This window comes from Cylas formicarius, unplaced genomic scaffold, assembly GCF_029955315.1.
Source record: "Cylas formicarius isolate icCylForm1 unplaced genomic scaffold, icCylForm1.1 PGA_scaffold_7__23_contigs__length_41026272, whole genome shotgun sequence".
Classification (NCBI taxonomy): domain Eukaryota; kingdom Metazoa; phylum Arthropoda; class Insecta; order Coleoptera; family Brentidae; genus Cylas; species Cylas formicarius.
This window is the reverse complement of record NW_026844352.1, coordinates 32,280,281-32,293,816: the sequence shown is the minus strand read 5'-3', so window position 1 is coordinate 32,293,816 and position 13,536 is coordinate 32,280,281. Positions and strand designations below refer to the sequence as shown.

Below are 13,536 nucleotides of genomic sequence, written 5' to 3'. Positions count from 1 at the left end.
ACTAGTAGAGACCACAAACTCTTCCTCTTTCTTTTCTATAAACGCTTCGTTTGTCGAAACGTCATCATTTTTTTTTTAAATGCGGACAGTGGTGACGATGGTATTCGCTTTATCTTTTCAATGAAGTGGGTACAAATTTTTGAGTGCTTGCTACTTTAGTGATCCGTTCGACCTAGTAATTACATCAGCACAACAGATTTTACGAAATGGTAAGTGACGTAAAAATATTTGGAGTTGATTTGCGAAACTTTCAAAAAATGTTTTCATTTTTCAATTGCAGGCTCAAGTACACCAATACAAAGTGACCATGACCTGCGAAGGTTGTTCCGGGGCTGTGCAACGAGTCCTGGAAAAGCACAAAGGTAACAAAAATTTTTTGCTGTAACTTCTTAATTTATTTAGAGGTGTGGTATGTAGTTTAACATTTGACTTCCTATATAGATAGGATCGAAAATTTTGACATCAGTCTCAAGGATCAGCAGGTTAAAGTGAAGACAAACCTTTCAGCTGAAGATGTCTTGGAACTTATTAAAAAGACAGGAAAAGCTGTGGAGTATGTTTCTTCATCTTAAAATAATAAAAATATTTTTTATATTACAAAATTAAGCAACTAAATATATATTATTGGATTTTTTATGTAGGTTTTTGTATTTTTATTTATTCAGTGTGATACTGTAGGTGCTGTAATTTCTAATTTATTGACTAATCTATGATTTTAAATAAAGAGTAAGCTGCACAGTGCTTAACATTTTATTTAATAATTTCATTAAGAATTCTTCTTGCTTCAGCCCTGTTAGTTTCCATTTTCAAGAGTTCTATGAATTTCATTAATTTCTCCTTTTGTTTCTCGAGCCTTTCCATTCTCAACTCCTCAAATTCCTCAATATTTTGTTCACATCCTGCTTTATGGTTTATTCGAAACCCAATTTCATCCTCCGCATGTTCGTAAGTGTTGATCTGCACACAAAAAAAAAAGTCACACTTGGTCAACTAAACTAGAAAGGGAAGTCCAACCTCCTCAAATGTTTCTTCATCATCCAAGGTCACTTTTCTTAAATAGTAACCCCGATCGTTTGACTTTTTTACAAAAGGGCGCCATAGAGTGTTCCAGAAGGATCCTACAAAAATGTTATTATTTGTTTAAAAAAATGGTTTCCTCTTACTTTTCTCCCGGATTCCTGGGCGACATCTGCTCTAAAATAAACAAACACCTTAAAAAATAATTGGCAAAAAATGGGTAAGGTTAAATAATTTTGTGGTAAGTCCGGTAAGGAGGAATTCCAGAGAAACGAGTTCCTATTCTGTGTTTATTTAGCAATTCAAACCACGAAATGACGTCATTGTCTGCGGCGAGTCCGGTCAAAATCGGTTGAAGCTGAAACGCCACTTTACCTCGGGTACGACGATGTCCTGTTCGTTTGCTTCAATTTTTAAATTTTGAGCAGACTGAACCGGAATTTCGTCCATGTACTGCTGGGAGGCGACGGTAAACGGCAATACATCCGGCGCGGTCTGTAGCCAATAATAATCCTTCATCAACTTCGGATGTTGCTGATGGATTTTATCCACCAACAGGTAACACACCTTTCGAAAATAGGCGACAAATTCATTAACATCGCCTAAACGTAATAAGTGTTGCATCACCTGTATATTTCTGTCTATCATCCACACCACCTCGAAGTCGTCATCGTCCTCCCCGAACGGATTGATTAATGTCTCGGCTACTTTTAACCAACCCACGTAAAAGAAAAATTCGAGCACTGGGAACAACGGAAAACTGAACACGATTCTACGCAAGTAACTGATCTTCGGAACGGTGTCGACGGAATCTATAGATTGCGCCCCTAGCACGGTTATGAAAAAGTAACTATAAACCGCTATGGTTACCACCTGCAGTAGGAATTATATGCACAGTATAACGACTTCGGTAAGCGGATCGCAGACCACAAACCTGCGTGTAAACCAACGGGATGCTTATCCAGTCATACGCAAGCAGTTCCGCGCATTGTGCTTTGAAAATTTCGATTTGCCGTAGGACTTTCCTGACAGACGCGTCGTCCCGAATGATTCCTTCGTGCTTAGCTCGTGTCGTTACGTTGGCAGCCCACGCTAGAGGCAACCAATTTTTTGAATAATTCGGGTACTCGCCGTCCAAATCTTCCATTGCTTTTTTCTCGTCTCTGCTCAACAGTCCAGCGTCGACTAGATGCTTAAGGGTTGGAAATCTCTTTTTAACTTTGGATGACGTCATCGCAAGCGTGAGAGTAAACGCGACGCACGCGTACCTCACTATAGTTCTTCTTACTATTCTGGCCCGTTCGTCCTAAGCACGGAACACAGATACCAGAGAATGGCACTGACCACAGATAAGTCCTGTGTTCTAGAACTCACTTGTCCTTTAACGCAAGCTGCTATTAACGAGGCCAGCGAGTCAGGCGACGGTATAGCTTGGAATTGGTTCCACCATCTCGTGTAAACGATGCTCACGTAAAATCCCAATACGAAGCTGACGGGAATCAAGTTGGCATTGCTCGAACAGTAGTTTACTATCTTGACGAAAAGACTGAAACGCAATAAATACAAGAGCCAAGTAGCGCCTGATGCCAGTGTTGCGACTTGTTTTCACTCACTCTTTAGACGATGTGCTCATGGCGAATACGTACGATAAATTGAGAATGTAATAAAGGGTCAAAAATAGTACCAGGTCCGCCCACACTATCTTATACACGCCCCCTTTCCACCTGCGGAAGATGGGTGAGTTGCCCGTGCCTTAAGTAATCACAAAACTGTTTTACTCACCTCGCTAGTAGCTTGAGGAAACATCCTATGGCGGTACTGGTGGTAACCTTGCTCGTATAACTCACAGTCATGACCTCAAAAATAGATTTTCGCTGAAATACGCTATCGATGTCGGGAATTCGAGTTCGACTGCGTTTTAAACATTTATCGTAAAAGTTAAAATGATTATTGGCAAATGTTAACCGCTTCCAGGTTTAAAGATAATAATTAGTTCTGTATGTTAAGCGTTTGGCGTTCAAGGTTGTTTAGGTGGTCACGTTTCGCGCGATCTGATTTTCCGCAAGCGTTTTCCTAGTAAACCGTATTATATAATCGCACCTATACAGGGTATTACGGAATTCATTTGGTTAGTCATTGTCCTGACCGAGAGAGGACGCCTATGCTCATAGTTTGCTATTTCTCCATGAGACCGACAAATGAGAAACGTATCAATAATAAAATGTAGCAGAACGTACTTGCGTTCAACAAACCATGTTAATTTAGATTAATAATTTACTAATAGTAAATTATGCAACAAGTTTGATAAATGACACTTTAGTCACGAGGTTGTTTTGGCTTGAGCACAGTATGTGTTACATGTTAGAAGTTTGACGTTTTCTAAAACCATTGGTCCCAAAATACCATCAGTGGCTATATCCACCGATCGTCTTAAAGTGACACTTTTTAGAGTGGTGACTAGAAAAAAAAAATTTATAGCCTGTCTACTTCACAGTTTTGGTAAGTTTGATATCTAACTAATAACTAATTACGTCGAGAAAGACAAAATAAACTGAGACGCGATACTAGTCGACCAAGTGGCATATCCGCATGAACGGAGGTATGGTCTGTTAATAGATATAAGAAAGTGACCAATTGCGTTTGAACGGATTATCCAAGGGTGGTCATTAACATACAATGCAACAAGATTATTATTAATGGTTACTTTCTTATATCTATGAACAGACCATAAAAAGTATAAACCACAAAAAGCTCGGACCCGCTCAATTTTTTTTAGTAAGTTGTTCTTAAATTAATTTAGAATACTGTCGTTTATTTCAATTAAAATATCTATCTGTCGAAAACCGATGATTGTTGATGTAAATGTAACTAAGTAATATATATTTAAAAACGATTCACTGTTAACCTTTAGAACATACGTTTTTTTAAAAGCTCACGGAAAAACCAAAATATCACCTAAAAAATTAATAACAAAATGTCAAATAGTATATTAAATTTAAAATTTTATTTTTCAAAAAAAACAATTTAATTTCGCAAGGGAGCTAAGATCTAGTTCACATGTTGTTATCTTGTCTAATAATCTGAAAGCTGACAATGAATGAGAACGGAAGTAGCTAATAGCTCAAATCTAAGAACAGAGAGAGAGAGAGAAAAACTTACTAAGTAAATCTTTTGGAAATGTAACTTGCCTGGTGCAAAAATTTCCTTTTTGCACGTGTTACATACAACATTTTTCTTAAACATGAATTAATTACCGAAACTCAGATGCCATCCAAAAGTAAAAGGTTGGACGATGCCAAAGCACAGTTTAAACTGTAGTACCTTTTTGTGCGATCATAGAAAAAAAAATTGTGGAAAATGCATTTTTGTACATAAGACAGAAAATAATTTTGGACTATTTTGACTTGTTTGACCACAACCCTGTTTGGCACAGGAATTAGAAATGTATTTATAGACGATTTTTATCAAGTTTTTGATGTTGGCAAATTGATGGCGCCTCGATTTTATTTCCGCCGCTTTCAATTTGGTATACATGACTTGCATATCAGTTGAACTTCGCAAATTGACTAAAATTTCCAAGAAAACCTAAACATAACTTATGTCATAGCGAGTATTTTTTCGCATATTCCTTTGTCACGATTCCATAGGCAGAGATGCGTTTATATATTTAAAAATTATTTATTGTATTGCTTCATCTCACAATATCATACACTAGTTTTTTCTCCGTGTTGCCATCGTTGCCAGCTTTGAGTAGGGCTATACACTTGAGCAGCTTGTCCCTGTGCCGGTCGAGCCTTTCTTTTCGCAATTTTTCGAACTCTTCCGCGTTTTCGTTGCACTTCGACTTCTGGTATAATGGAATCCGGATCTTGTTTGGGCCCTCCTCCTCGTAGATGTTGATCTGAAACGTGGCAATTCTCTATGATGGATCCATAAAACCTCGGGCACTCGTTACCTCGTCAAAGACGTCCGCGTTGTCATCCACTGCAATTTTCCTCAGGTAATAACCGCGGCAGTAGTCCGTCTTTTTGGTAAATGCGTTGCTGATGATGTTCCAAAGCGATCCTAAAAATAAAACGATGCATCCATGGGCGTTACCAAAGCGGGGTACATCGGGTGTTACTTTTACTCTGCACCGAATGTCGCGTCGTGCTCTGAAACACACCAATACCGCACTTTCTTTACTCTGATGTCGCGCTTCGTCGTGCGGAATCACCTCGGGTATCACCAGGTCCTGATCGGTTTTCTTCACCTTCAAATTCTCCGCCGACTGTACCGGTATCTCTTTCATGTACTGCTGCGAGCCGACCGTGAATGGCAGCAAATCCGGCGCCGTCTGCTGCCAGTAATAGTCTTTCATGAGCTTGGGGTGGTCCTGGTGGATTTTGTCCACCAACAGATAGCACACCTACGACAATACACTGGTAAATTCAGCCTCGTAACATTTACATGACGCCTGGACCCGTCGCTATCAACAATCCCCACCCAAACGTGGTTTACCTGTATGTGCCTATCTATCATCCACACCACCTCGAAGTCGTCATCGTCTTCGCCGAATGGGTTGATCAGTGTTTCCGCTACCTTCAACCAGCCCATGTAGAAGAAGAATTCGAGCACTGGCATCGTCGGAAAACTGAACATGATATTCTGCAAACCGGACGACGTCTCGACGTCTATGAACTGGGCTCCGATCACTGTGATCAGGAAATAACTATACACTGCAATCGTCACTACCTAAAACGCGAACTGGTATATTTGAGTAGCCGGTTTTGACACCCCCTACCTGCGTGTAAACCAACGGCACGCTGATCCAATCATAAGCCAACATTTCGCCGCACTTGGTTCTGAATGCATTAATCTGATCCAAGATACTCCTCACCGACAGGTCGTCCCTGATGATGCCCTCGTGTCTCGCCCTCGTCGTGATATTAGCTGCCCAAGCTAGAGGAAGCCTAAAACACGTGTCTTAATGCACCAGGAAGTCGCACCATCACTTTCATCGCTGACCAATTCTTCGAATAGTTGGGATATTCGTTGTCCAGGTCCTCGATGATTTTTTTCTCGTCCTTGGTTAGCAGCCCGGCGTCCACGAAGTGATTTAATGTGGGAAATCTTTTCTTCACCTTGGGTGACATCATGGTCAAAGTTATAGTGAATGTGACGCACACGTAACGCACGATGGTCCGTCTGACGATCCTAGCTCTTTCGTCCTGTAAGGAAAGATGAGCTTTCGAAGGAGCGCAAAGGGTCAAAACTTGCTTGGCCCTTGATGTTGGCACCAATCAGCAGGGCGAGGTTGTCGGGGTATGGGATCGCCGTGAACTGACTCCACCACCTGCTGTAAACGATGTTGACGAAGAACCCAAGCACGAAGCTGAGGGGTATGAGGTTGGCGTTCTTCGAGCAGTAAGTAACGACCCTGACGAAGTATCTAAGAAGTTTTGTTAACTTAACACCAACACTTTACATCGAGATTATATGATCACACGGTCTATTTTCGCGGGTAAGACTGATATTATATCCACAGATTTCAAAGGCTGTTGTGACGGAGTTATAGTTTATAGAAGTTGGTTTATATGGGCTGCAGATTGCTAGGTCTTTTTGGGATATAATATACCATGGTATACTCACTCCCTAGAGGATCCGTCGAGGGCGTACAAGTACGTTAGGTTAAGGACGTAATAGAGTCCCAGGAAGATGATGAGGTCGGCCCAAACAATTTTATAGATGCTGCCCTTCCATCTCGCTAGCAGCTTCAGGAAGCATCCGATTCCAGTACTCGCTGTCACCTCGCTCGTATAAGTTACCGTCATCGTGCGTCCGCGTTCAACGCTGTTTTAAAGCAAGCTGGTATTTTTAGGCCCAATAAATCATCAGCGAGATAACCTTATCAGTTCTTCGACTATGTATTTTTTAATCTGTCCCGATCGGTTTTGAATAAAAAAAACACAAAACAACGCGTTCTCGATATCGACGCACTGTTGGAAAGCGAATGTGTGAGTCCAACAGCTGAAGCGAACCTGACCTCGCCTGGTATATTTATAAACGTTAGGTAATTTGTGCCGTCAGATTTGTGGGTTTGGACTGGGCCAGGCTGACGGTTGTTTCGAGAAGAGAGATTGTCAAGTATCTTTTAAAAATTAATAACAACATTTGTAGGGGGTCCAAGAAAAGAATCCATTTCGAAATTGATTTATCCCGTTCAAGAAATCTTTAATCGTTAATCGCTTAGTCAGTAGTTAAAGTGCATCTGTTTTAAAGACAAATTCCAATCTCTTTGTTTAATGCTGTTTGCTGTATCTGTAAAAACAAATGGCAAGTGGTGGGGGGTATTCTAATATATTTTTTAAATAAATGTTGCCATTTTGATTTTTAATATAATTTGGCATCATAAATAATAAATTAGAGTTCTATTTGGTAAATTCTAGATAATAAAACATTAATAACAACCCGTAAAGTGGAAATTTTTCCCAAAATCCAACTTTTTTCGGGCATTAAGTTCTTTTTTTTATATATTTTTGATTAGAATAAAGATATTGAGATGCAGTTTTCATCGGGTTGTGATCTAATCATCATCTAATGATCTAATAAAAAAACTCATATCGTTGCATTTATTTTTTTTTTCGATTGCCAGAAACTCCACTTGGTAACAGGGTTAGCAATCACAATCGCGTTACTTATAGTACGATTTTAGCCTAGGAAAAGTCCTTTTTTACTACTCCAACTTATGGACATTAATTTAATATTATATTCGAAGTTTCTCACTACTTCCCTTGTAGAGATAGAGCAAAAAGCATTAAACAAAAAAGACTTGAAACTTTCTCAGCTTTTGAGATAGTAGTCATTGTAGTTACGGTAGAAATTTTTGTAAAAACCAAGTTTTAAAATTCAAGATAATGATTATGGCCCTGATGATCATTTTAGAGACTGGAAAATAATTTCCAGGATTTTGTCTTGGCTGATTTACTTAAATTACTAGGACCGTTCGTTTGCGTAATTTCAGACCTCGTCGCTCTTGTTGGGACACCCTATATATAGCAGGTCGGTTATAGGCCATAAACTTAGAATTCCGACTTTTCCTTTTTTGGGGAGAAGCTATTGCCCCGACAAATGAGACAATTTGGTTTTAACCGTGTCAGTAACAGCAGGCCCTGTCGTGAGTTATAAGTTGCGTATTTACGGTTTTCGCTTGTCATACAGGACGAGAGAAATATTTGAAAATATTCAGTTGGCAATCACACTATTTGTAGTGCAAATTGCAAAATATGAGATTTATTTTATTTGAAAGTCACTTTATACAGGGTAGGCGTAAAATGTTGTTTGCCAAAGATGCAAACATTAATTTATTTAATAAGAAACATTATAACCTCCAAAAAAATGGTTGCCCCTCGACCTTATCTCAACAATTCGTCGATTAACTTTTTCGCCTTCTCCCTATCCTCCTTCCAGATTTCCGCGATTATCTCGAAATATCTCAGCGTGTCCTCCTTCCTCTTTTCCAACCGTTCGTTCCTCATCTTCTCGAATTCTTTTACGTCCTCCATGCGCTCTTCCCCACCTACTGCCACCGGTTCTCCATCGTAGACATTAAACTAAAATAGTTTCGTAAGAAACAGACCCTCCTTCGAAATCACGTAATTAATTACATCGTCGAATACCAAATTATCACCGGCAGCTACGCGTTGCAGCTTCAGATCCGGTGGTAAACGTGATCTCTTCGCGAAGCTGGACAAGAACCGCTTGAAACCTACGAACACGACCTCCGACCTTATCACTTTTAACGGCAGTAACTCAAATTACCTGTGTCTCGCAGAGGTTCCTAAAATTGTCTTGATTACTCCCGTATGGCATCTCAAAATAACTAGCAAACTCACTCGACTTTTACCCCATTCTGGAATGATCAGATCGTCGTCGTTTTTCCTTATCTTGACAGTATTTGTCGACTCTACGGGACATTCGAACATAAACTTCTGGGAAGCGACCGTGAACGGCAGCTGCTGCGGTGCTACCTTCTCCCAATGCATATCCTTGGTCAGTACCGGGTGTTCTTCGTGGATTTTGTCGACCAAGAGGTACCCCACCTTCAACAAAATCTTAGACCGTTGCAGTTTCGCCCAAAGCAATAGTTCTACCTGCAGGTGTCTATCTATCATCCACACCACTTCAAAGTCGTCGTCGTCTTCGCCAAAAGGGTTGATCAGAGACTCGGCAACCTTAAGCCATCCCATGTAAAAGAAAAACTCGACGAGGGACATTAGAGGGAATTTAAATACTATAGTGTCTCCTTCTTTTTGTTCTTCAATAAATTGGGAGCCGATGACAGTGAACAAGAAGTACAAGTAAACAGCCAGAGTGACGACTTGGGTGTAGACTAGAGGCACGCAAATCCAGTCGAAGTCGAGCAGCTTCTTGCACTGTCCCCTGAATGCGTTGATTTCCTCGAGGATGTCCTTTAGGCCAAGCTCGTGCTGGATGATGCCCTCTGCTTTAGCTCTGGTAGTAACGTTTGCAGCCCACGCAAGAGGCAACCTACACATGGAGTTATTGAAGAAATCTTCCACGACCTTATGCAGTTTGATACCAGTATTTAATATACGAGGGGTACTCGTTGTCCAGTTCCTCGATGAAGGCACGTTCGTCCCTATTAAGGAGGCCAGCGTGAACAAAGTGGTCCAGAGTCGGAAACCTCTTCTTCACTTTGGGTGATAAAGTCCTCAGGGTCAACGTAAAGGCCACGCACACGTAGCGTATGATCGTCCTCCTTATCATCTTGGCCCTTTCGTCCTAGAAAAATTTTTGGTGAAGCTATACTTAAGGATAATGGCGTACCTTTCCGTGTATGCTGGCGCCGACCAAAATGGCGATGTTGTCTGGGTACGGTATGCACGAATACTGGCTCCACCATCTGTTGTAGACGACGTTGACGTAGAAACCGAGGACAAAGCTCAGCGGTATAAGGTTGCCGTATTTTGAAAAGTACGTCACGATGTTTATGAAGTGCCTAGAAGAACGCAGTACTCGCGTGAGTCGTCACGGTATGTGTGTATCGCAACCTCCTGCCATAGGTTTCCTCCAGGCCGTAGAGGTAGAGCAGGTTTAGGAGGTAGTAGACGGCGAGGTATAGTACGAGGTCGGTCCACACGATTTTATATATGCTGCCGCGCCATCTGAAACGTTGGGGACATAGAATTTTTTACTGAACTTTTAGGTTTAGATTTTATGGTGAGATTCTAGTAATTAATGTAGCTTAATGTAAGGTTTCATTGAAAATAATATGCGTGTGTGATCCTTTTTTCTACAGCGAAATTTGGGTAATTTCTACATGTTGCAGGACATACTAATGTCCTTATAAAGAAAAGAGACGGGTTTTTAAGAGGTTTTAAACTGAAATTAAAAAAAAGATGAATGAACTGAGGAGTTACAGAACGCATTTAAGACGGAGTTGCAGGTCGTTCTTTGGGATCTTGAAATTAAAAAGCATATAATTATAAATATACTCGAAACAGAAATTCCACAAGAATTAATAGTCTAAAAGCCAGTGGGCGGCTACCTGCATGTATTTGACCAGACCTGGGTTTTTGTACATTGAGGCCCCTATACCTATTATACATGATGTGGAGACCCACTGAGCCCAAAGCGGTGGATCCAGGTACTGCGCAGGTGAGACAGGTATTGATTTTTGGCGAGTTTTAAATATATTTGACCACGGCTGTCGTTTTGAAATTTTAAAATATCTCATTATTATTATCGAAAAATAATAATGACAGACCATTAGCATGCGGTTAACATTATGGCTGACAGTTTTGAAAATGCTCAAAAAATTAAAAATTTAAAAGTATTTGACACGATCTGCCATTGAGATTATTATTCGTTATAGTCTTTTTTCTTTGTCCTATGTATTACTATTCCATTCAATCCAGCTTATAGTATTTTATTTTATAGCTACTACCACTTAAATAATTTAGGGTTTATACCTGAGATGGCTCTGTTATAATCCCAACCTAACGGTTTTTGTCAGATGTTTTCAGTATGTTTGTGAATCTCTATACAGATGCCTAGTGTTTAGTGAATTTAATAAAATATACAGTGTTGCTTCATATTATTTTTCTTTAATTAAACTATTATTCGTTAAATATCTCTGAGATTATGTCGAGTGAAAAAGAACTAGTGAAGTGCGTTTTTTGTGCAACAGCAAAGACTCAGAAATTATTGACATTTTCAAAAGAGAAAGAGATGGAAAAATGTAGACAAATTTTGAGGTTAAGAAAACATTATAAATTAAAATACAATGAAATAATTCTACAGTACGAAATTTTTGATTCTGTATATACACAGTAGTTGTTACAAAGCGTTTACGGCTTCAAAAAAAAATTGCAACCGATCTCAACAAAGAAGCTGTATTACAACCCACTACGCCGTCGTCTGCAACTGAGCAACAATCAACATTAACTGATAGCTCAATAACTAATGATACAATAGTTCTTGATAATCTTGTAAAAGACGTAAACGTTTCTGAGACAGATGAAGCCGTAAAAAAAGATATTGGCTCTGAACTAGATCAGTCGTTGGCGGAAGGACTCTCTTTAGTACCGTGAGTAGTTACAAAGCTTCGGATGTGAATGAAAATTTTAGTAAAAAAATACAAAATTTTGACGCAACCTCAATACCACCAGAGGGAACTTTACATTTCAACGATTTGGAAAAACGCTTACAAAAAGCAACCTTCAACCTTGGACCCATTGGAGTATGGTTGGATTGAGCAGGACAACACATTTGTCTTTAAATGGTTCGATGGAGATCCATCTTTTGTTAGCGACTAAATTACCAATGTCCCTGGTAAGTTGATAAACATTAATTTTTTATCAAATATATTCGGATCAATTTACTAATTATTTATATTTTACAATTTACGGTTTATTTTTACAGAGTTAGATTCAATGGATGATGAAGAAGAGTTAACCTATGACAAACATGAACCTTTCAAATTTTGTCTTAAATAAATAAAAAAAAATGAAATGCATATTTGAATTGTTTTTTGTTACTTGCATTATACCCCAAGATTTCAGATTATTTCGTAATATATCTACTTCATTTATCATCAATCTTATAAATTTTAGTATATAAAGTGCAAAAAAAGTATTAATTTTATACATATAGTGATAAAATTAATTATAAGTGAGTCAAATTTATGTAAAACAGCGATCGTAATACATATACATCTGACCGGGTAATAGTAAAGATTTTGTTATCCACTGAGGAGTGTACTCAATTCATTTGATAGTGACGATTATAAACTATAATTTACTCCATTCCAGTCCTATTTGATTATATTAATGAAGAAAAACGAAGCAAAAATGACCAAATCATACAAACAAAATATTTGCTTGAAAGAACGCCAGCGATGTACAGTGACGTACATTTCCAACCAGTATCTCAAAAGTTAAGACATCTAGAAGCGTATTGACACACTATTAACACACCCTGTACAATAATTCTTGTATAAAAAAGTTCCATATGTTTTCCTCCAAATTGCTAGTTTTACCCCAATGATGATTAATGACAGAATGTTAGTGACCGTTCGCTAACATTAGCCATATCAAATCCTGTATTTACAATTCTCCTATGATTCGCATTTCGCAGGATTCACTGTATTTATAAAGTCAATTGGACGTAGAAGAATAATCGTATTAAAAGCAAAATTGAACATTTTTTTAGTCCTCTGATAAATAGTTTGAGGAACTCTTTGTGTGGCCCTGAAAATTTTGTTTGTTGGAAGCGGCCGTTATATTTACCGAAGTTAATTTAAGCATTAATTGACCTAAAACTGACCTATTTACAATCTAAGCCCAATCGATACGTTCTGGCGAGTTGATGTATCGAATTTGACTTATCAAATTTGGTCGATAGATGATGTCCGCGCATATACCTTCCTAGCAGCTTCAGGAAGCTGCTGACTCCGAAGCGGGTGCAGGAGGTCACTTCGCTGGAATAATTCACCGTCATGATATCCAAGACCGTATATAAAACACACAAATCGCGTGAAACTGCTGCAACGGATGTGTTTATTTTGCGTTATCGCGACAGATATCGTCCGGGAATCGACGGACGCCGAATATCGCTCGCTCAGAGTACGCTAAAAGCACTCAAAACGATACGTTTTTCGTCAGATATGTTAATAAGGAAAGTAAACAGTTTGTCGGCGAGGCAGACCAAGTATCAGCGTGTAACTTTGCTCGGAATTTCTTCTAGTTCGGTAAACATATCGATAAGAGGCGACAAAAATGACGCGCCTGGTCCGACGACGATAAAATTTCGTCATACAAGGGGTATTCGAAAAGAATCAACTTCGCGGGAAAATAAAAATTCTGTAGTCTATTTCTTTCTGCATGTAAGCTTCACAATTGACGTGCATTCAAATGCAAAAAAAAGATATACAAAGTTTTTCTTATTATAGTCTTTTTAATGATATGTATGTCGTTTTATAGTTTTAAAAGTAATTGCCGCCTAGAAAAAGACAAA

At 39.0% G+C, this 13,536-nt stretch overlaps 4 protein-coding genes across 7 annotated transcripts; 1 reads left to right on the top strand and 3 right to left on the bottom strand.

Annotated features, from left to right (window-relative positions):
• Positions 1-32: 32 nt before the first annotated feature.
• Positions 33-741, top strand: LOC132704599 (uncharacterized). Its single transcript, XM_060674701.1, has 3 exons — positions 33-209; positions 281-362; positions 442-741. The coding sequence occupies exons 1-3, from the start codon at positions 207-209 to the stop codon at positions 570-572; spliced, it is 216 nt and encodes a 71-aa protein (XP_060530684.1). The 5' UTR covers positions 33-206; the 3' UTR covers positions 573-741.
• Positions 742-750: 9 nt separating this feature from the next.
• On the bottom strand, positions 751-3,355 carry LOC132704597 (bestrophin-2-like). Of its 2 annotated transcripts, none has more exons than XM_060674698.1 (9): positions 2,800-3,347; positions 2,631-2,741; positions 2,392-2,563; positions 1,952-2,323; positions 1,645-1,890; positions 1,393-1,584; positions 1,164-1,194; positions 1,015-1,118; positions 751-957 (listed from the first exon to the last, which is right to left on the bottom strand). In XM_060674698.1, exons 1-9 carry the CDS (start codon positions 2,868-2,870, stop codon positions 751-753), a joined length of 1,506 nt encoding a protein of 501 aa, XP_060530681.1. In that variant the 5' UTR covers positions 2,871-3,347. The 2 variants fall into 2 exon arrangements, with proteins under 2 accessions (XP_060530681.1, XP_060530682.1); XM_060674699.1 differs by having other exon boundaries at positions 819-957; positions 1,164-1,189; positions 2,800-3,355.
• Positions 3,356-4,657: 1,302 nt separating this feature from the next.
• LOC132704595 (bestrophin-4-like) lies at positions 4,658-8,522 on the bottom strand. 2 transcript variants are annotated; one of them, XM_060674694.1, is made up of 10 exons: positions 8,385-8,522; positions 6,649-6,849; positions 6,277-6,448; positions 6,025-6,227; positions 5,801-5,969; positions 5,518-5,751; positions 5,234-5,425; positions 5,141-5,171; positions 4,973-5,082; positions 4,658-4,918 (listed from the first exon to the last, which is right to left on the bottom strand). In XM_060674694.1, exons 2-10 carry the CDS (start codon positions 6,828-6,830, stop codon positions 4,709-4,711), a joined length of 1,503 nt encoding a protein of 500 aa, XP_060530677.1. In that variant the 5' UTR covers positions 6,831-6,849; positions 8,385-8,522; the 3' UTR covers positions 4,658-4,708. The 2 variants fall into 2 exon arrangements, with proteins under 2 accessions (XP_060530677.1, XP_060530676.1); XM_060674693.1 differs by lacking the exon at positions 8,385-8,522 and having other exon boundaries at positions 6,649-7,888.
• LOC132704596 (bestrophin-2-like) lies at positions 8,412-13,292 on the bottom strand. Of its 2 annotated transcripts, none has more exons than XM_060674695.1 (9): positions 12,944-13,289; positions 10,071-10,184; positions 9,847-10,018; positions 9,599-9,801; positions 9,150-9,546; positions 8,892-9,098; positions 8,818-8,836; positions 8,664-8,764; positions 8,412-8,609 (listed from the first exon to the last, which is right to left on the bottom strand). In XM_060674695.1, the coding sequence occupies exons 1-9, from the start codon at positions 13,018-13,020 to the stop codon at positions 8,412-8,414; spliced, it is 1,488 nt and encodes a 495-aa protein (XP_060530678.1). In that variant the 5' UTR covers positions 13,021-13,289. The 2 variants fall into 2 exon arrangements, with proteins under 2 accessions (XP_060530678.1, XP_060530679.1); XM_060674696.1 differs by having other exon boundaries at positions 8,471-8,609; positions 8,888-9,098; positions 12,944-13,292.
• Positions 13,293-13,536: the final 244 nt, after the last annotated feature.